This window comes from Manis javanica, chromosome 17, assembly GCF_040802235.1.
Source record: "Manis javanica isolate MJ-LG chromosome 17, MJ_LKY, whole genome shotgun sequence".
Lineage (NCBI taxonomy): Eukaryota > Metazoa > Chordata > Mammalia > Pholidota > Manidae > Manis > Manis javanica.
In genome coordinates this window covers 64,502,176-64,523,754 of record NC_133172.1, presented here as the reverse complement: position 1 = coordinate 64,523,754, position 21,579 = coordinate 64,502,176, and the positions used below count along the sequence as shown (strand labels likewise).

Sequence of the window (21,579 nt, the reverse complement as noted above, 5' to 3'; positions counted from 1 at the left end):
CTTAGCTTGACAGACCTCAAATTTCCTAGACTCAAAGATCTAAAGTCCTCTCAACCTGAGCATTCTAAATCCCTTCAGCCTGAGAGTCCAAACCCTGTCCTGAGTGACGGCAAATGCCATCAGCCTACGGGATCCCAATTCTCCTCAGCATGAGACCCCAAATCCCCTCACTCAGAAACCACAATTTCCTCAGCCCAAGATCTGTGTTCCCTAGAGACTGAGACAGCTTTACACCCAGATTTCTCCAGAATCCACAGGTGGAGAGCCCCAGATCTTTGCAAAATATTCCTTTCCTCTTGCTGGATCATTTCCATAATTGTCAGCCTGACCCCAGTCCTGGCATCCAGTGCTCCGCATCTCCCTGCAACTCCTCCAGCCGTGCCCTCTGAGGACTGCCCTCAAACACCCGCAGCAGGGCCCTCCAGGCACCTTCACCGCCTTTCCTGAGAGGGCCTGAGCTGCAGGGAACTAAAGAGACAAAATTCAGCTCATGTTAGGCTGGTTGTGGCCACTGGAGATGCTCCCATCCCACCAATGCCCCCCCACCGTCTTTCCCCACTGGGTCCCCACATCTTCCTGCCCTGGACAGGAAGACAGACCTGCATCAGGGCAGTGGTCTGGGCTGTCACCCCCTCTCAGCACCTTCTCCCTTCACAGGTGCCTTGGCTTTGGGGCTGGAAGACTTAGGGACACTTGCTGACATCAGAGTCCCAGCAGGACCTGCCTGGCCGTCCCAGCACCATGAGCTCTGAGAGGTCCCTGGAGGAGAACAATGAGGGACACTCAAAGGCAACGAGCTGGAAGGCCACGGTGAGAGGTGTGGGAGGTGAAGCCAGGCTCCAGATGGGGTCTGTAATAAGGAAGGGAAGAGGGGCTCGGTGACAAGGAGCCTGCACCAGTAGGCGACCCTCTCTGTGAGTGCATGCAGGATGTCTGAGACATGGGGAGAAAACAGCACCCTAGCATCAGCAACTGCTCCACATCAGGGGAGGGATGGGAAAATTCTCGCTTGGTGTTTGCACAGTAATTCAGGACCCAGTCAGGAGACAGAGTCTTCACCCTTATTTCAGAGACCACCCAGCGGCCTCAGGCTACATAGACCCTACATGCAAGATGGAGCAGAAGGCCATGCTCACAGTTCTGACTTGCATTAGTAAATCACTGATGGAACCTATTATTTTCTCTAGGCCAGAGATGCTTTCAAAGACATTTCCATATACTTCTCCAGGAAAGAATGGACAGAGATGGGAGACTGGGAGAAAATCCGATACAGGAATGTGAAAAGGAACTATGAAGCACTGGTCGCTATAGGTAACACGACATGTGGAGTGCAGAGTAGCCTGGGAAGCAAGTGTTCAACCCCTGCATCCGTCTGGCTCTCTCTTAGGTGGCTCTGTCTGCCCACAGTTCCCTTCTGTGTGGAGACAAACCCAGAGGGAAATGCTCTCTGTATCAGTGTGCGGCCAGTACCGACAATGCGGAGCTCACCTCCTGCCCTACTGTAGACCCTCCTGGCACATCCGACTGAGTCGCTATGACTCTATGGTGCTTTCATTTCTTGCTGTGCTTTGTTCTTTCTTCCACCTCTTGCCTTTTAGGACAAAGATTTTGCTTCTTCCAGGTCTCAGATCTCCTCGACCAGCTTTCATGTGTCGTCGCAGGCAGGCCATCAAGCCCCAGGTGGATGACACTGAGGATTCTGATGAAGAATGGATGCCCAGTCAGCAAGGTGAGGATGCAGGAGGATTTAAAGGTGTCCTGAAACTGACCTGGGTTCAGGTACCAGCTGTGTCTCAGGAGTTAACGAAAAAAACTATTTCCTCAAAAATACAGATGTTCTCAAAGCAAGCAAGATATTATACAGTAAGAGGCTATTCATACAAAGTTTTTAAATGGGTAAAGTAATTATATATGTTATTTAAAGATATATTAATAAGCAACAGATGTATAACATTCTGAATGTGAATAAGAAATACCAAATTCAGAATAGTTATCATCACAAGAGAAGAATTTAATTACTTTAGATATCTCATGTAAGTATTTGTCATTTGTCATTATTTTATCTTATTTAGCATAACGTCCTCAAGGTCCATCCATGACGTAGCATATGACAGGATTTCCTTCTTTTTTTAAGGCAGAATAATATTCCTCTGTGTGTGTGTGTATGTGTGTGTGTGTGTGTGTGTGTGTGTGTGTACCACATTTTCTTCACCCATTTATCCATCATTTAGGGTGCTTTCATACCTTGGATACTGTGAATAATGCTGCAGTGCCCATGAGTGCGGAAATGTTTATTCAAGATCCTGTTTTCAAATTCTATTCATATGTACCCAGAAGTTGGATTGCTAGATCATAGTGAAGTTCTATTTCTAATTATTTGAGGAAACTCAATACTGTTTTACATAGTGGCTGCAACACTTTACATTTCAACAAACAGTGTGTAAGTGTTTCAGTTTCCCAACATCCTTGTCAACACATGTTACTGTATGTTATTTTCATACTGGCCATCCTAACAGGTATGAGATGACATGTCGCTGTGGTTTTCATTTGCATTTCCATGGTGATTATTGATATTGAGCATCTTTTCATATGTTCGTGGGCCATTTACACGTATCTTCTTTGGAGAAATATCTATTCAAGTCCGTTTTCCATTGTATTAGTCAGCTTGGGTTGCCATAATGAAGTACCATAGAATGAGTGACAATCTACAGAAATTTGTTTTTCTCACACTTCTGGAGACTGGAAGTCCAAGATCAAGGTGCTTTCATAGTCAAATCCTCGTCCTTGCTTTTAGGCAACGTCCATCTTGCTATGTGTTGGTACTCTTCTTTGTGCATATTCTTAGGTAGAAAGACACAGATCTTTCTCTTCTTCTTGAGGAGACCAATCCCATCATGGGGGCCCCACTCTCATGACCTCATCCACCCCTAGTTAACTCCAAAATGCTCCATCTCCAAATACACATTGGGCGTTAGGGTTTCAACATAGGATTTTTGGAGGGACACAATTCAGTACATAGCACCCAATTTTTAATTAAGTTACTTTTTTTTTTACTATTGAATTGTAGGAGTTCCTTATATATTCTGGATATTAAACCCTTATCACATGTATGTTTTACAAATACTTCCTTCCATTTTACAGGTGGCCTTTTCACTGTATTGACTGTATCCTTTGTTTCACAGAAATCTTAAGTGGTCTTATCTATTTTTTTGTTGTTGTTTCTTGAGCTTCTCATGTCATATCCCAGAAATCATTGCCAATTCCAATGTCATGAAGTTTGCCCTTGTTTTTCCCTAAGAGTTTTATACTTTGAGGTCTTCCATTTGAGCTGATTTTTGTATATGACATCAAAAAAAGGGCCCCTCTTCATTCATTTGCATGTAGACATTCTCAGCACCACCATTTCTTGAAGAGACTGTGTCCTTTCCATTTACTGCGTATTCTTTGATTTCTTTCAGCAATGTTCTGTGATTTTCAGTGTGCAAGTGTTTCACTTCCTTAATTAAGTTTACTCTTAATTACTTCACTCATTGTGTTGCTGTTCAAAATGGATTGTCTTCTTAGCTGCCTTTTTAGATTGTTCCTTGTTAGTGCATAGAACTACAAGTCATTTTTGGGTGTTAATTTTGTATCCTGCAACTCTGATGAATTTGTTAGTTCTAACAGAATTTTGGGAAGAATCTTTATGTTCTTCTACATATGAGATCCACAACCAGACATAATCTTACTTTTTCTTGCCAAGTCGGATTCCTTTTATTTCCTTTCCTTGTGTGATTCCCTGGCTCGGTCTGGCAGTATTATTCTGAATGGAAGTGGCAAGAGTGGGCATCCTTGGCTTGTTCTTAATCTTACAAGAAATGCTCTCATTTTTTCACTATTGAATATGATGTTGGAGGTGGACTTTTCATATTTGACTTTTATTATAGTGAGGTAATTTCCTTCTACTCCCAGTTTGTTCGGTATTTTTGTCAAAAAAGGCCAATTTATTATTTAATGATAAATTCAATAGATAATTTATGAACATAGGAAGAAATATAAATGACATTTTCTCTAGTTTTTAAACATTTTTTTAAAATTAGTTGATGACCCCAATAGAAAGCCTCGATGATACTTCGGAAACCATTTTCCGATCGCCCTTCAATACTCCTTGTACTCATCACTCTAGTTCAGACTGCCGTGTCCCTAATGCGAATTTCCAGAGTTTGGAAATATTTATGAACTGAAACATTGATTTTTAATCACCTTTAGTCAAACCTCCTTGGGTGACCTTCAGAGTGGAACAGAGTAAACACCAGAAGGTGAGTATTTCCTAAATCCTGATGACAAGAAAATCTTTCTCATGGACCCAAACACAGGTAAGAGTAGAAGAAGGCACTGAGTGTGCTAGAAACTGCTGCCTTCCTTTCCTGATCCCTTCTGCACAATGTCTGCTATCATTTTAATAGCTAATAAGAACAGCAACAGTAGTAGCTACCACTTATTTCTATTTTCACAATATTTCAGACTTTATTTTAAGCATTTTACATGAATAACCTGACTTGAACCTGGCAGTAACCCTATGAGGTAGGTACTATAACCATCACCATTTACAGATGAGGAAACTGAGATAAAGAAATGTTTGCTTATATGCCTTGTATCACAGTTTCAGTGGTAGTGAAATCTGATCCAAAGCTCCTTCTCTAAACCACTTACAAGCCCATTGAAACTTTCATAGTTGTCTAAAACTCACACTGCTTTATTCATAACTCCACTCCTCTTAGTGGTTGTTACAATTTAAGCTCCTGTCTGCTATGTTAAAAGGAGAGATGTGCTGAGACCCTCTGACTAAGGGAAGCTTACAAACAAATGGGCAGTAGTGACACTGAATAGTCCCATATGAAGGAGATAGGATCCCCACCCTTACAGCCCCTCAACTCTAATCAAAAGAAGCATCTCCCAGCCCAGAGGAACTCCAGGTTTGATGATTGAGGAACAACAAATAAGAAAATACCTTAAGGACTTCATATAGGTTACACACTATTCAGCCAAAACACATCCATCTGGCACTACTTTCAAATGCTCATTCTTGTAGGAGGAAGTGAGCCTTTCCTCCGAGCTCTAATTAGGCAATCACACGTTATTTGTAATCATCTGTGTAGCCTGCCTCTGAAATGTGGGTTTTTTGAGAACCTTGTTCATATGTGACTTCTCAGAAGTCCAAGGTCCTGTATATTTTCTGAGTAATTTGCATTAAACTAGATCAAATTAAACTAGATGTAAGAGTGTCAAGGAATGCTGAATATAGTATCTATAAGATAGATTTCAAATATGGAGACAAGTGAGGAGGTAAGTTGATAGCAAGACTAATCTCACATTCGTGCTGTATTAGCTCACAAAATAATTTGGTCTCAAAACATTATGACATTTCATGTTCATTATAACATTAAGAATTCACATATATGCCAGTTTATGGGTCAGGAAACTGAGGAAAACTAGCTAGTGTTAAAACCTTATTCAGACAGAATTGACAATAACCAGCTAATCCAATTCCAGATATTCTTTCCAGGATATGGCAATCTGCAACTTTTGCCATCTTTTCTTCATCACCTCAATACATTTCTGCCAACAGTTTCTCAGTTCTCTTCCCAATATCACTGTTTGGTTACCTCATTTTCCAGATGTATTTGATACCCTCTGTACATTTCTGCATTTCCTCTTCCATAAAAGGTCCACTCATTTGTAAAAAATCACCTATTTTCTCTATAACTCTCACCCCCGTCTTTCACAGACCCTGTTGATTCTCTAGCCTTCCCAAGTATCCTCCCTCTCTTACTCTCACCTTTTTGGAGAGATTTTAAACAAAACTGAATAGGAAGATCTTAAGACAAGGGTTCTACTACAAAGGGAAACAGAAGGAACAAAATAGCAGCAGACTCACAGACACTGAGAAGGGAATAGTGGTTATCAAGGGGGAGGGAGGGGACAGGGGGGAAGGGAAAGGGGATTAAGGGGCACAGTAATAGTTGGTCACGGGGACGGTAGTACCGCACAAAGAATACAGCTAATGATTCTGCAACATCTTAATACATCGATGATAGTGACCACATGGAGGGGGTGAGAACTTGATAATATGGGTAACTGTTGAACCACTGTATTATATACTTGAAACCAACATAATATTGTATACCAATGATACTTCTAATTTTTAAAAAATACAGGGGTTCTACTCTTGTTTTCACTGCCCACTTAGGCCCTTTCTTTTCCCCCTATTATTCCGATTCCCCTGGTATTTGCAAGGGTTATTAAAGTATTAACTAAAGTCATGCATGTGAAAACACATCACAAGCCTTAAAGAAGTAAATGAATGCATATTGTCTTTTAATATGTAACTCTCACATTGAAGGGAACATCCAAGGCGCCACTAAATAACGAATCTAGTTTGAAGGAATTCTCAAAAACAGCAAACTTTCTGAACATAAGTGGCTCAGAGCAGGCCCAGAAGCCAGTATCCCCTCCTGGAAAAACAAGTACCTCTGGACATCACTGTAGACGAAAAATGGGTAAGAAGAAAAACTTTAGTCCCTCTCAGTCCTTTAGAAAGGCTGATGAATATGGTGAAAGCATGTGGTTTAAACTTTGGATAGGCCTGGGTTTAAGCTGGACTAACCTGAGGCTTGAAGTTAGCACTCGGGCCTTGGGCAAATCTTATAAATTCTCTGAGTTCCTGAATGTTAATTTGTAAAGTGAAGATAAGAATACATAGCTCAGGTATTGTTTGAAAACATTAATTTAAAAATAAAAGAATTGGCCTGTGCAAGTTGTCCAATAAATCCATCTGTGATAACAGACCATACTTTCTTGGTATTGTATGCCCAGACCTTTGTTTAATGCCTACCATGTTACATGCCCTCAACAAATATTCTCTGGATGAATAAAAGTGTGAATGAACCATTTTCTAAGTACAAAGTTTGGGAAGTTTAACCGGATAATGACAATAGCCGAAATTGACTTAAGCATCTGTATCAGTGTAGAATCCTAGTCTCCCTAGTTAACAGGGTGAAAACCAGAGTGTGTAGAAGGACAAGGGTTCATTTGATGGGAAAGTCCATTTTTGGCCAAACAGGGACTAACATTCTGGACCTCACCAACCTCACTTGCCTACTCTTCTCCAACTTAGAACGTGGAAGAAAGGAGACTGAAGTAAAGACATATAGCCTGCGAGAAAGAAAGGTCTGCGCATACCAAGAGGTCAGCGAGCCCCAGGATGACGACTACCTCTGTAAGTGACCATTTTGGCCCACTCACAGAGAAGGCTGTTGTGTCTTGGTACAATAATTTCATCTCGTTGTTTGGTCCCCACATTATTCCCTTCCTCTAATGACTTGGAGTACAGGACTGAAGCTAAACAGTGTGAGTGCCTGCACTCCTTCTGAAGCTCTTTACGTCCAAGAACATGCACTATGCTTTCCCTAACCCCTCTTGCTCTCACCTCCAGATTGTGAGAAGTGTCAGAACTTCTTCATTGACAGTTGTACTGCTCATGGCCCCGCTACATTTATAAAGGACACTGCAGTGGACAAGGGACATCCCAACCGCTCAGACCTCACTCTGCCCCCTGGGCTGAAAATCAGACCATCAGGCATCCCTGAGGCTGGGCTTGGAGTGTGGAATGAAACATCTGATCTGCCATTGGGTCTGCACTTTGGCCCCTATGAGGGCCACATCACAGAAGATGAAGAGGCAGCCAACAGCGGGTATTCCTGGCAGGTTAGAATCATCTGTCTCTTCCCCTGTCTCTAGTTTCCTACGTCCCTCTTGTGGATTGATGGGACCTGACCTTCTACATGCCAGAACATTGATGGAGATAACATGGTCAGCTCTGTGTAATGGGCGGACTTTGCATCAACATGGAGCTACTAGGTAAAGATCAGAGGGTAGGTGGGAGCACAGAAGTACAGACATAGACAAATGGCTCCTCCCTTGCAGGGCCCTTGCTCTGAGTGGGCAAATTGATTCAGATATGTCGATGATGGCTGATGAGCATGTCACATTCAGTTGGTGACTGAATCCATGAAGGATGAAAGCACATTGATAACAATACGGTATAACACTTCTTCTATTACCTCCCTCATAAAAAAATCCTTTAACTTCTCTTTCTGGAATTCAGATCACCACAGGAAGAAACTCCTATAAGTATGTGGATGGAAAGGATAAATCTTGGGCCAACTGGATGAGGTAAGGCCAAATTTTCTGAGTTTCAGAGAGGATATTCGACTCTCACAAGCCCACACTCCTTCCCTTCTCATCATGCCTCCCTCAGTTGTCTCCCTCAAGCCTCTGTTTCTCTGTTTACTCCGTACAGTGTTTTATTTTAAGAGTTATTTAGAAAAAAAACAAGAAATCAAATGATAGTATGTGTCCTAAAATATAAATCTCTACGCTATACAAAATTTCAGCCCTAGAGGAAACCTTGAGGAGCCTAGATTCACACACTTTAACTTATCTAATCAACGCTTATTAGGCACTTACTATGTTCCAGTTCAGACAGGGGAGTTCTTTAACTAAACACATTAAATCCATGTCCTTATGGAGGACATATTGCAGACAAACACATTAAAAAATTGATGTCAAGAAGATTTAACTATAATTTTCCTATTTTTTCAAGAAGTGCACAGTGCCAAGATAAATTAAAACAAGGGAGGGCAGCAAATCTTTAATCTGTGAGGGCAGAAAATCTTCTTAAATTCACTTCTAATTAGAACTGGGTTCTGAAGCCTGAGTACAAATAAGTTGAAGTATGGCCACGGGCCTCTGGGCTTTATGACCCAGCCCCTTCCCTTACCAGGGGGATACAGAATGTGAATGAACTACTGTTGTCCTGTGCTATTATGCTAAGGCAAAAGGACCTCCATTTTCTACAGAAACCCGGAGGAAGCAAGTAAATGGTACCTTAAATAAAGGGTGGAGAGATTGGACAAAGGCATCTTAAAACAGGATATGAGTTAGGCTGATATGTGCTAATCTAGAAGCAGCGTTGATAATCAAGCACAAAGGTATGTGTTACACAACAGACTTAACTTAGAGAGGCTAAACATCTGTGATTTTATGGCAAAATGAGGTGGAAATTAAGTATGAAATTAGGCTTTGGAAAATACTTAATTAGGCAAGGGAGGAAAGCATTCTAGACAGGATGAACACAGTAAGAAAGACTTGGCAATAAGAATTCACATGATATTGCGAAAGAGACTGAGGTATGTACAGAAGCTTCCCCAGGAACAGTGAGGGGAGGGGGCAGCGTCCAAGCCAGCCATAAACACCGGGCATGGAGCTGGACGTGGACATGGTAGGTGGCGGGAACTCACTGCCGGTGGTTTCTTCCCTTTTGCCCGCTGTGATCCCAGGTACGTAAACTGCGCCAGGGACGACGAGGAGCAGAACCTGGTGGCCTTTCAGTATCACAGTCAGATCTTCTACAGAACGTGCCAGCTCATCAGGCCGGGCAGTGAACTACTGGTCTGGTATGGAGATGAGTATGGCCAGGAGCTGGGCATCAAGTGTGGAAGCAAGTGGAAGGGAGAGCTCACAGCACAGAGAGGTGGGCACCACTGTTCTTTAAAATGGAAAGAAATTAAAAGATTCTTGGGAATTTCATAGTCCAACTCTTAAGAAGAGTAAAATCCAGAATAAAGTCAGTAAAATTGCAATTCAGATGCTTCAGAAATTAAGGATTTCATATGCCTTTGACACTTAGGAACAGTTTTTACTTTTAAAATTTTTTGCTCTGATTTTTGTAATACTTTGTGCATGAGATATATCACAGCATAGAGTACTGGAAGACTTAGGGGCACAAAAAATGAGTTTTCAAGCACCTACCAGCTCTCTCCCCAACACAGTTTTTTTTGGCCCTTTTAGCTGCTGCTTCTTAATTTGTTCCATATTTCTGAATGATATGTGTGTGTTGATGTGCACTCATTCACAGTTTCAGTCAGTTCTCGTATGACTTCCTGCTCTGTGCCCAACAGCAGCGATCGAGAATCACCCCTCGAGCAGCTGATGGGTTAACAAGGGTGAGTGTATGTGCACAGCATCAAACAGCAATGAGTGCTTTGAGGGGGACTAATCTAGGGAAGGTGTCTAGGAACCATGAGGAGGCGATGAGGTGTGGCGGAGAGGTCAGGGAAGGCTCTCTCAGGAGATAACATTTGAGACATGCAAGTACCTGTGGGCAAAGAGGTCCAGGCAGAAGCACCAGCTAGTGCGCCATCCAAGGCAGGAGAGGTGGGGTGACAAGGACTGGCTGGGAGACCAACCAGGGGAAGGAGGCCTGGAGGCAAGAACAGAGGTTGGGTCCATACATGGAAGCCCACGGCCTATGACCTATAAAGACATGGGATTTTCCTGAGTGAGATGGAACCAGTGTGCAATTTTCAACTAGAGAGTCACATGTGCTTTGCTCTGAGATAATGCTTTCGTTAAATTTTGGAAAATAGACTGCGGAAAGAGGATGGTGGGTTGACTAGAGAGATGGCAGTTGGGGCTATAAGTATGATTTGGGATGTATTTTGAAATAGGACTTGTTATTGCAATTAAAATGCTAAGGTTCAATGAAATAAGTCAGTATGAATAGGTGGCGTGACTCTTGAAGAAGGATATACTTACATTTTGTGATTTGTAGAAAACTGACAAAGAATCAATTCACAGTCTAGTTGGGGCAGCAGGAGCCCAAATCCTTTAGTCAGTGGGGCCTGGACTACTGGCTCTTGTCTAATCTGAATCCCACTTCCTGATGGGTACCCAGAAGCATAGAGGTCCTCAATTAAATATGTCTTTCTGAATGTGGATGATAAAATTCAGATTTACCAACACATGCTCTCTTAAAGCACTATTCTAGCCTGCCTTCCACATTTCTACATATCCAGGCTGAGTGGCTCCTAACTTAGTGAATCCCATTCCCCTCAGAGGAAATAACTAAGAACGATTACACCTAAGTCATCAGGAGCATTATTATCTCTCCAAAGAATAAGAGAGCTGCAGACACTGTCACAGAGAGATATGACTTAAACAATACTAGGATGTAGGAAAAGGCCACTGCAGGTCCATCTGTGGAAGGGAGAAGCTGCCTCTGAAGACACTTGAAAGTTCCTAGACTGAGAGATATGTAAAAAATGCCCTGGATGTGGGTTTTGGGGATTTCTGAGGAAGATGCAGTGAATAAAAGTGGAATGGAGATGTGTGAGAAATACTCACTGGTCCGAACTCAATAAGTGGTCAGAGAGTCAAAAAGAACAACGGAGTGAGGCTTTAATGGCAGCCTTGCAAGATCAGGTGTCTGGTGAGCAGGCAGAGTTAGGGCCCTTACAAAAATCAATTTATTCTTTAGCACATGAATCCCTCCCCTGGTTCCTCATTGTCTAAGTACTGCAGGGTTCACATTCTCTCCCTGATGTTGCCTAAGCAAGTTATAGTCATATTAAGCTTTCTTTACATTTGTCTTAATTTTATTGGCTGGTTCAAAACTTTTTCTGCATTTTTCTGAAGTGATGTACAGCCCACACTTTCTAAATCTCCCTCCCCCTCCCAGCTGGAGCGACTCCCTGGTACATGTTCTGACACATAGGCTTCTTGTCAATACCCTTTTGTTTAAATGTTAATTCCTCTGGGAATAAATCACATTTAGTTTTATGCCATTCCTAACAGATGCCACACAGAGCTTGTGCTGTTAGCACAATATAAATGATTAGTGGGGCAGGCCCACCAGAAAACAAAGCATCCCACCCAGACAGGCTTGTCAACATGTACCTGACCAAAAACTTCTTCTTTCAGCAGAACCAAAGCCAGAGATCCATCCATGTGCCTCCTGCTCTCTGGCCTTCTCCAGTCAGAAATTCCTCAGCCAGCATGTAGAGCACAATCACCCCTCTCAGATCCTCTCACAAACAACTTCAGGAAAACATCTCCAACCAGAGGATCCTTGTCCAGGCCAACACAGCTGGAGTGACAAAGCTGAAGTTCTAGAGGTCAAAGAAAGGTCCAAACCTTTGCTTAAAAGTTTAAGGCAGAAGAGGATTTCAGGGGCCTTTTCCAACCCACCCAAAGGCCAAATGGGGTGCTCTAGGACACATAAAAGATTGATGGAGGCCAGCACAGACCAGAAAGTGAATCCAGAAGACACAGACAAACTATTTGTGGGGGTAGGAATGTCTGTAAGAGTCAAGTACAGAAGGTGTGGTCAAGGCTGCACTGATAGGTCCAATCTCATCCAACACGAGAGGACACACACGAGGGAGAAGCCCTATGTTTGCAGGGAGTGTGGGCGGGGCTTTACACAGACGTCAATTCTCATCGGACACGAGAGGACACACACGGGGGAGAAGCCCTATGTTTGCAGGGAGTGTGGGCGGGGCTTTACACAGACGTCAATTCTCATCCGACACGAGAGGACACACACGGGGGAGAAGCCCTATGTTTGCAGGGAGTGTGGGCGGGGCTTCACGCAGACGTCAAATCTCATCCGACACGAAAGGACACACACGGGGGAGAAGCCCTATGTTTGCAGGGAGTGTGGGCGGGGCTTTACACAGACGTCAAATCTCATCCGACACGAAAGGACACACACGGGGGAGAAGCCCTATGTTTGCAGGGAGTGTGGGCGGGGCTTCACTCACACATCAAATCTTATCACACACGAGAGGACACACACGGGGGAGAAGCCCTATGTTTGCAGGGAGTGTGGGCGGGGCTTCACGCACACATCAAATCTTATCACACACGAGAGGACACACACCAGGGAGAAGCCCTGTGTTTCAGTTATGGTGAGTGAGCCATTACCAATAAATAACATCTCAACAATCACAGGAGAAAAAATGTAACCACACACACTCCATATGCATGCTGTGAAGGATCTTCAAAGGAAGCCTCTTGACCATTTACACTCCAATTATGAGTGCAAAATTAATTGATTGAAGAAATCTCTCAATTTCAGTAAAGAAATGAAGTAGACAAATGAGAGAGAAGTTCCTCAAGTGTTTTGGGGATGTTAACAACAATCCCCTACATGGCTTTTTGGCTTCCTGTTCCAATAAATTTTGTCTCCAAAAAAATCTGAAGTTCAGACCACATACTTCATTCCCCCCTTATCACTGAAAGTAGGGTCTGGAAGGACCACAGAGAACACAAACTCTCAGCCCAAGTCTCCACAGGAACTCAGGCCCTGGAAAGACATACGTCTGCAGTCAATCTGGGTAGGTCTTTGGAGAATTGATTAGTGGGCCCAGGGAGAGAAGTCTAGGATTTGAGACAGACTCATAAGGGAAGGTAATTCCCTGGTATCCTAGAAAATGTGGTGTTTTCTCCTAATAGACCCCTTCCCTCCACTGCCACCCTCCTCCCTTGCATTCTCCTGGCTCCACTCCTAGTTTCCTCAGACCACTGTAGCCTCATAGATGAAAGCCAGAAAGGGGTGTCTGCACACCCATGTGCCTGGCTCAGTCTGGGTCACCTCGTCTTCCTCTCTCTCTCCTTGCTGCCCCCTCAGCATCAGCATCTCATGGTGCATAGCATATGTACTCTGCATCAGACTACACTGGGTTCACGCTCTGATCAGACTATATTGAGCTCTGCTCTCACCAGCTATGTGGCCTATGGCTAGACATTCACTCTTTATGTGCCTGTTTTTTAATCTATGAACTGGTAACGTGGCACAGAGGGTGGCTGAGAATGCAAGTCAGTTCCTCATTGTCAGTCTCCAACTGCACCACTTCCAGTGCCTTTGACTTCCAGGTCTTTAGTGCTGGACAGGGGAAGACAGACAGGATAGGGGCTGGAGAGCCAAATTCAGAGACTAGACAGACACCACTGCTTTCTCTGCACAGACTGACTTCTCAGACTTCTCAGCTATCCTGAGAAGTAGTTGGGAGGTCAGGGATGCATCTGTCCTTCCCACTGAGCCTGGAAGCCTCAGAACCTCCCTCCACACAGGCAGGCAGAGCTGACAATAACATGTGAAGCCAGCCCCCGCCCACCCTTTGATAATCCAAATGAATTCTAGAGGAGGAGTAGAAAGAGGTCTGTTTCCTCTTCCGCCCCTTCAGCAATAACCCTCATTTCTAGGCTGACCACCAGCCTCAAAGGTGGCCAACAAATTCACCTCCTGTTTTCCACACTCTGGTACAGCATCCTCCTTCATGGAACAGGACTGACAGGTGTTGTGAAAGTGGTGTACGACTCCCTAGGTCATAGAAAGGCATTTGGCTTCAGCCTTGCAAAGCACCCTGTGCAAAGCAACTGGGAGTTCATATTATTTTAAATGTACGTTGAGCATTCACAAAGACAGACAACTACCTGGATCATCATACCAACCTAAAAGTCATGTGAAAGAATTGAAGTCATAGAATTACACTCTCTGATCATAATGGAATTGACTTAGGGTTAAATAACAGGAAATTAAAAAGAAAACCTCCAAATGTTTGTAAATAACATACTTCTAAATAACAAATGGCCAAGAAGTTAAAAAATATTTTGAACTGAATAAAAATTAAACCATATCACTAAATGTCCATCAGCAGATGAATGGATAAAGAAGATGTGGTACATTTACACAATGGAATATTATTAAGAAGAAAACAAATCCTACCATTTGCAACAACATGGATGGAGCTACAGGATATTATGCTCAGTGAAATAAGCCAGGCGGAGAGAGACAAGTATCAAATGATTTCACTCATCTGTGGAGTATAAGAACAAAGAAAAACTGAAGGAACAAAACAGCAGCAGAATCACAGAACCCAAGAATGGACTAACGGTTACCAAAGGGAAAGGGACTGAGGAGGATGGGTGGGAAGGGAGGGATAAGGGTGGGGAAAAAGAAAGGGGGCATTACGATTAGCATGTATAATGTAGGGGGGGCACGGGGAGGGCTGCGCAACACAGTGAAGACAAGTAGTGATTCTACAGCATCTTACTATGGGGATGGACACCGACTGTAATGGGGTGTAGTGGGGAGACTTGGTGAAGCGGGGAGCATAGTAAACATAATGTTCTTCATGTAATTGTAAACTAATGATAAAAAAATTTTAAACATTAAAACATATCAAAATTGGTGTGATTCAGCTGAAGCAGAACTTAGAGAAATTTACAGCATTACATGCTTAGATTAAGAAAAAAAGAAAGGTATCAAATCACTGATCTTTAAAAAACTTTTTTTTTAAAGGAGTAAAAATAAACCGAAATCAAACAGAAGGAAAAAAAATTAGCACAGAAATTGACAAAATTGAAAACAGAAAACTAATAGAGAAAAATCAATGAAATAAACTGGTTATTTGATATCAGTAAAATTCATAAATGTTAACAAAGAGGATCCAAATGATCAGTATCAGAAATGAATGAGATCTCAATACACACTCTGTTAAATATTAAAAAGATAATAAGGAAATACTATGAACGACTCAACACACATAAATATGACAACCCAGGTAAAAAGGACAAATTCCTTGAGAGAAAACTAACTCATCAAAGAGAAAATAGATAACCTGAAGAATGCTTTAATTATAAAGAAATGAATTCATATTTAAAAGCCTCTCGAAATTTTTTGCTCAGCCTAAACTCTATTAAACATTTAAAGATGAAATGATACCAGTTCTATACAAACTCTTCCGAAAAAGAGAAGAGGAAGGTACCCTTCGCAACTCATTTTTATAAAACTAGATTACCCTGATACCAAAGCCAGACAGGAATCCAGTATAAGAAAAGAAAACTATGGGTTAATATCTCTCATAAACATTGATACAAAGATCAAACAAAATCTTAGCAAACTGAGCTCAGAAGTATTTATGAAATCATATACTACAATCAGGTAGAGCTTCTCCTGAAAAGGCTAGCTGCTTCAATATTTGAAAAACATCAATCAGTGTAATCCACTATATTAATAAAAAACAACTACACAATCATACCAACTGATGCATAATTAGCATTTGAAAACCATGTCATCCATTAAACATTTTTTAAAAATTGTCTGTCAAAAAAGATGGAAAGAAACTTCCTGGGCCTCACAAAGATCACATAAAAAAAGCTGAAATGTTGTTTTATACTTCATGATAAAACACTGAAAGCTTTCCCCTGAAGATCAGGAACAAGGGAAGGATGTCCTCTCTCACCACTGTTATTTGAATTCTACTAGATTTCCTAGGCAGTATAATAAGGCAAGAATAAGAGATAGAAGACATATAGATTGGAAAAGAAGAAATAAAATTGTCTCTATTTGCAGATGACATGATTAAAACCAAAGAAGTAGACCAAAAACTTCTCCTAGAACTGAGTTAGTTAAGGTCACAGGACATCAAGATAAACCTCTTAAAATAATTTTATATCTATATACCAGCGATACCATTTCCAATAGCCCCAAAAATATTGAAATACTTAGGAATAAATTTAACAAAACATGAACAGGAACTGTAAGCTGAAAACTATAAAACACCAATGAAAGAAATTGAGGAAGAACTAAATATGGGAAGACAAATGTTCAGGACAGGAAGGCTCAACTCCCCAAACTGATGTATAGATTTAACTCAAATCCATGAGGTATGGGTCTGGGAGTTCATACACCTCTCCATCCAACTGTCAGCTGCTGGTAGCCAGAATGCTTGTTTGGAGAAGAGGCTCAGAGGTGATCCACTGGATTCCAAGTCTCCATCCCTGGCAAACTGCTGAGAAGGCCTTCGCTGAGGCCACTGTCCAGTGCCTGTAACACCTAGGAAGGCGTCCAAGACCTGCTGGCTTCCAGCACCTCCACATGACACTGTGATTGCCCTCATTGGGGCAGGTCGACAGTCCTTGGGCAAACACGCCACCAGCTGAAACGATGGGACACATAGCCAGCCTTCTGCATCACATACTAAACTCTGACCACAGCTATAGTCAGCCTCACCTGCTTTTGCTCTGCTTGTCTGCTGCCAGGTAAGGATGCTGTTGGCTTGCTTGGGCACCATAGCTGGCAGGTGAGGGGGTCACTCACCAGGACAGTCAGCCAAGAACTCAGAACAGCAGAGTACCCGACACAGCTGGGGTCTGGGCAAGCCTCACAGAGGGCCGAGAGCACATGACAGTCATTTGTCTGAAATTTGGTAAATTTCTCTTTGACCCCTGGACTCTGCCCTGCCTGGCCCAGGTCAGGTCCCAGTCTTATCAATCTGGCCTATGACCTCATTACCTGAACCAGTCTCCCTTGGGGAAGGGTGTTGCCCAGATATGCTGTCTTCACAGATCAAGCTTCTTAAAACTTACAGTAGAAAGTGTTTTAAAAACAGGTTTTTTCCAAGTAACAGGTTGTTAATCACATTACCAAGAGAAAACTCCTGTAATACTTTGAAATATGCAATTTAAGACTTTTGCAAGTTCTCACATTTAATGGCAACAACTTTATTGTTCTTTTTCTTATAATATGCAGTTGTTTGTTTGTTTTAAAGTTTAGAAAATAAAAACCACCTGTGTCATAATCTGGAGGGAACATAGCACAGCAAATTAAAACTTTCTGTCCATCACACACAAACGTGCACTCACACAGACACACTGGCACTCTTTTGTTTTACAAACACTGTAGAGCCCCAATCTCTCTTCTCACTGGCCTCTTTTGCTTTATAAAGGAACTCGAACTCCTTCCCTTCACTCACATCATGGGTTGGGCTCTGGCTGAACCAACTGCCTCTTATTAGACAGAAAGGGTATTTCCAAAAAGAGTTTGTGAACCAGAACCTGGCTTAGTTTTGGTAGAGATTTAAATATGCAATGTGTCCAGGGCACAGAAGGTTCCCTGATATGGAGTGAGGGAGAACACTGCACCTTCACCCATGATGTCACAGTGTCCCGTCCCCCCCACCCCCCCCGCATCTGCATCCCCTGCAGAGGATGGTGTTTGGACGGCCCTGGGGCCATGGCGGGGGAATCACTGTTTTCTGATGAGCAAAAGAGCAACACATCCCTGAATGGTGCCACTCAGGCTGGACCACAAAGCCTGCCCTGTGTCCTGATCCTCTTCTCATTGGTTTTGAGATGCCCCAGTGATGGGCTCCCGATGCACATCAGAAACTGGGCTTGGTGGTGGAAGATCAGGATGGCAGCAAACCCAAGGCCCTCCAGAAGGTCAGAGGCTTACGAGAGCAGCCTTACTGGGGGCCTTTACTCTGGTCTCAAATCCTCCTCTCAGGATGCTCTCTCTGGACACCAGAGGAGCTGACATTTCCCTAGGCCCACCTCAGTCTCAGGAGGCACAAGACAGACTGGGTTATCCCTCCCACAGCCTTAACAGAGCGCAACAAAGGCCCAATCCTAGAAAAGTTAGCTGAGGAATAGCAACGAGAGGACTCTGGTTTCATTCTGGGGGGTCCCTACAGAGAGAGCTATAGATTAACCTGACTGGAACCCTTCTTGGTAGGTCCTGTTTTAGTGTTGTCTTTAGGTCCACTTGGACAAGAACAAAGAAGTGCAGGTTTCTGCAGCCTCACTGGCCAGGGTGCAGACCTACCTCCTTGTGGTGTGTCTATCATGGACCAGGAAAGAGGGTGGCTGAAGGTCACAGTGTCCCTTGACAGACAGGAGGAATCCAGCTGTTGTGTTTTCTGTATGGCTTGATGGGGCACTGGCCAGAGGGGCAACGATCTTGTTTTCTAGATTGTCTATATTCAGATAGCCACTAGATTTTTTAAGTTACTCATGAAACAGTTGTTGAGCAACTGCTATATTCTGGGTACTGTGCATGAGTGTTAAGAGGGTGCAGGTGCATAGAACTAGGTGCAGATCTCGGCTTTACAACTCATGGGCTAGCTCTGTGGTCATGGACAATTTCCAAGTCCCGCTGAAGTGATGATTCCATGAGATGCAGTCTTCTGAATTCAGAGTACGCAGCAGTAAGTGGAGGAATATGCATGTCATTATGGTTTCCACTGCTACTGTTAGCTAAGAGGTGCCTATTGAAGAGCTCCACTGTCGAGGTGCCTGCACTGCGTCGGGAAGAAAGCCGGGACACTGCAGCAAAGATGATGGTGTTGCCGGGCAGCCGTGTCTGGGGTTCTCTCCCTGGGCACCAGGTGAAACACTAGGAGAAACCTCAACCTGGACAGAGGAAGGTTTTTGACTCTGAACAAGAAACAATTCTCACACAGGTCAGACGAGTATAGGTAAGGAAGGAATTCTTTAGAACGAGAGTAGTAACGTACGGCAGCTGCTCTGCAGGCACCTGAGAACAAGGAGATGCAGACGGAAGGAGGGAAAGTTCATTGAACTCCTTCTCGGCATAGGGTGGATTCTCTCGCCAACTCCTAAAGCCAGGGTCAACCTGGTGTCCTGTGTCCACTTGGATCTTTGTGGCATGGGAACTAGCCCCTACCACCCCAGGATTTGGGGGATCCATGGAGCACAAAATGGAGTGAGAGTATGTTCTGAGAACTCCCTAAAGAAAGGAGATTTAGGGGCAGGCTCCTAAAAGCAGATCGCACAGCTGCAGTTCCATCCAGGTCACCAAGGGGACCTAAACTTGCAGGCCCAAATCAGAGTTCTCAGCAGCCCCTCCGTAATTATCAGGAGTAAAGCAGAGACAGAGTGAAGACTTGGAAATAGAATGAAATAGCCAAGACACAAAATGCAATAATTTTAGCAGGGAAATAGCTTCATGTAAAAGTACACAATTCAAGAAAGGAAAGTACAGGCATCCTTAGAGAGGAGGCACAATGAAAGGCTGGGGATTCTGTCTTTTAGGGCTTTCAAGAATGGGGAAAAGGGCGGAGGGGGTTTGTTGGGTGTAGGCTTGATTTGTGGTCTCATGATGTCTCTCTCCAGTGAAGGACACTATGTCCTCATCTATAGCAGGTCCTCTAGATAATTCTGTAAGATAGACTTTAAAAAGGGAATTTATTGATCCAGTTCCTCTCCAAGATAGTGGTTACCCTCAAGAAGTGGGGACATATCACTTAGGCCTGCTTGCCCTGCCCTAGGTAGGCTGTCGGTTGATTACTAAAGGCTATGTTGGAAATCTAAATTCTCAACTCCCTGCTTTTTAAAATGGAATCTTGACTTTAAAATGGTGTCTCACCTGTTTTTATTATGTCATTAATATCTCAGCTTTTTTGGAAAATTGATCATGATGCTTGTCCCGTGTCTCTGCCCTACTTCAATGGTACAGGGGGAGGGAGAGAAAGTGGTGAGAGAGAGCTGATCGGAGAGATGAGCAGGTCCTGTGATTGTACACAAGACCCAAATGGCAAGAGTATAGGACTGGAGCCAGCCTGCATCCGAACGCCTGTTTGTGGTCCTTTGATTCTCTGCAGCCCTGGGCGTTCTTGCCGCTCCCTCGCAGCCTCAGCTTCCCTTTGCTGTTGGGTTGATAATATGTGATTTACTTCTTACAGTGTCTGGCCCTGGGTACGTTCACTGTGCACGTTAGTTAAGACCCTTTAAATGTATGTCTCGAGGCATCTCGTGCAGCAGACTTGGCCACGGCACTCTGAGCCAGACCAAGACCCAAAGGAAGGCTCACTCGGCTCCTTCCTCCCCGTTCACCTCCCTAGGATGTTGCCATGATTCACAGATTCAAAGAAAGCTCGTGGCCAGGGTCCATATTCCACCCTTTAGGACAGAGAAAAGGGCTGAGGGAGGCCAACTGCCACCAAGCACGGGGCCAGAAATCACACCCATTGCTTCCTGTGGTTCTTTAGGACATGTCACGTGGTCATAAACAGCTCTAAGGGAGACAGGGACCTGTCACCTAGGGGGCAGTATGTGCCCAGCTGAAGCACTTTCTGTGCAGAAGGGAGAAAGTAAATGACAGGGAGGAAGGCTTAGCATGCTGCACGGAGCATTGCACCAGAAAAGCCCAAGGAGACACGGGATGCCCTCTGTAGTGGGCATACATCTTACACCTTGACATCTTACACCTCATACTGCGAATCTTCTAATCCTTTTGAAATGTTTCTGTACTTTATTATAACTTTGTTTGAAACCAAAGATGGGCCACTTGGATATTTATTACGACAATTTTCTGGTAAATAAAGGTCTAGAAGATGGAGCACCTGACTCTAACTTGCCTATAGGTCCCGAAAGGAGCCTGCGGGACAGCCTGGTCATCCTCTGAGTATCATACTAAAAACAGTCCAGTACATGGCCTCCGCGTGCCTCAGTTTTCTCCTCTGTAAAATGAGGATAATAATACCTACATCACGATGTTGTTAGGACTGTGCGAGCTCATCTTTGTAATGTAGTCGAAGCTATAAGCGAATTTAAAGCATGACGCTGTCAATGCCCCCCTTTAACACACAGTTTTATGCCATGTCCTAGTCGCTATCCCAGGGGGCTGTTCATCTTATACACAACAGGGCCTCCTGCGTTCGAATGGGCTGTGGAGCTGGTGTGGCAGAGCTGATTTATTTAACTGTCCCTAGTGGGGACAGTCTGGTTGTTTCAGCTCTCCGGTACCCACAGCGTCTGCTAAAACAGGTGTGAGCTTTGGGGTTATCTCCTGTAAGCACACACCCTGACAAAGGTCATGTGCATTTAAATCTCAGGCATTTCTTACTTACGTACCGTGACCAGCACGTTCCCAACCTTTGGTAGTTGGGT

At 43.6% G+C, this 21,579-nt stretch overlaps 1 protein-coding gene and 1 long non-coding RNA gene across 2 annotated transcripts in view; one reads left to right on the top strand and one right to left on the bottom strand.

Annotated features, from left to right (window-relative positions):
* LOC118967543 (uncharacterized) overlaps positions 1 to 11,917 on the bottom strand; it is a 37,638-nt gene extending 25,721 nt beyond the window's left edge. Inside the window, exon 1 of the long non-coding RNA XR_012126638.1 lies at positions 11,779 to 11,917. This is a non-coding gene — a long non-coding RNA (uncharacterized lncRNA). The remainder of the gene's footprint in view (positions 1 to 11,778) is intronic.
* PRDM7 (PR/SET domain 7) lies at positions 170 to 13,014 on the top strand. Its single transcript, XM_017662211.3, has 10 exons — positions 170 to 817; positions 1,195 to 1,311; positions 1,622 to 1,729; positions 4,249 to 4,298; positions 6,383 to 6,539; positions 7,157 to 7,258; positions 7,475 to 7,746; positions 8,147 to 8,214; positions 9,381 to 9,574; positions 11,806 to 13,014. Exons 1-10 carry the CDS (start codon positions 742 to 744, stop codon positions 12,846 to 12,848), a joined length of 2,187 nt encoding a protein of 728 aa, XP_017517700.3. The 5' UTR covers positions 170 to 741; the 3' UTR covers positions 12,849 to 13,014.
* Positions 13,015 to 21,579: the final 8,565 nt, after the last annotated feature.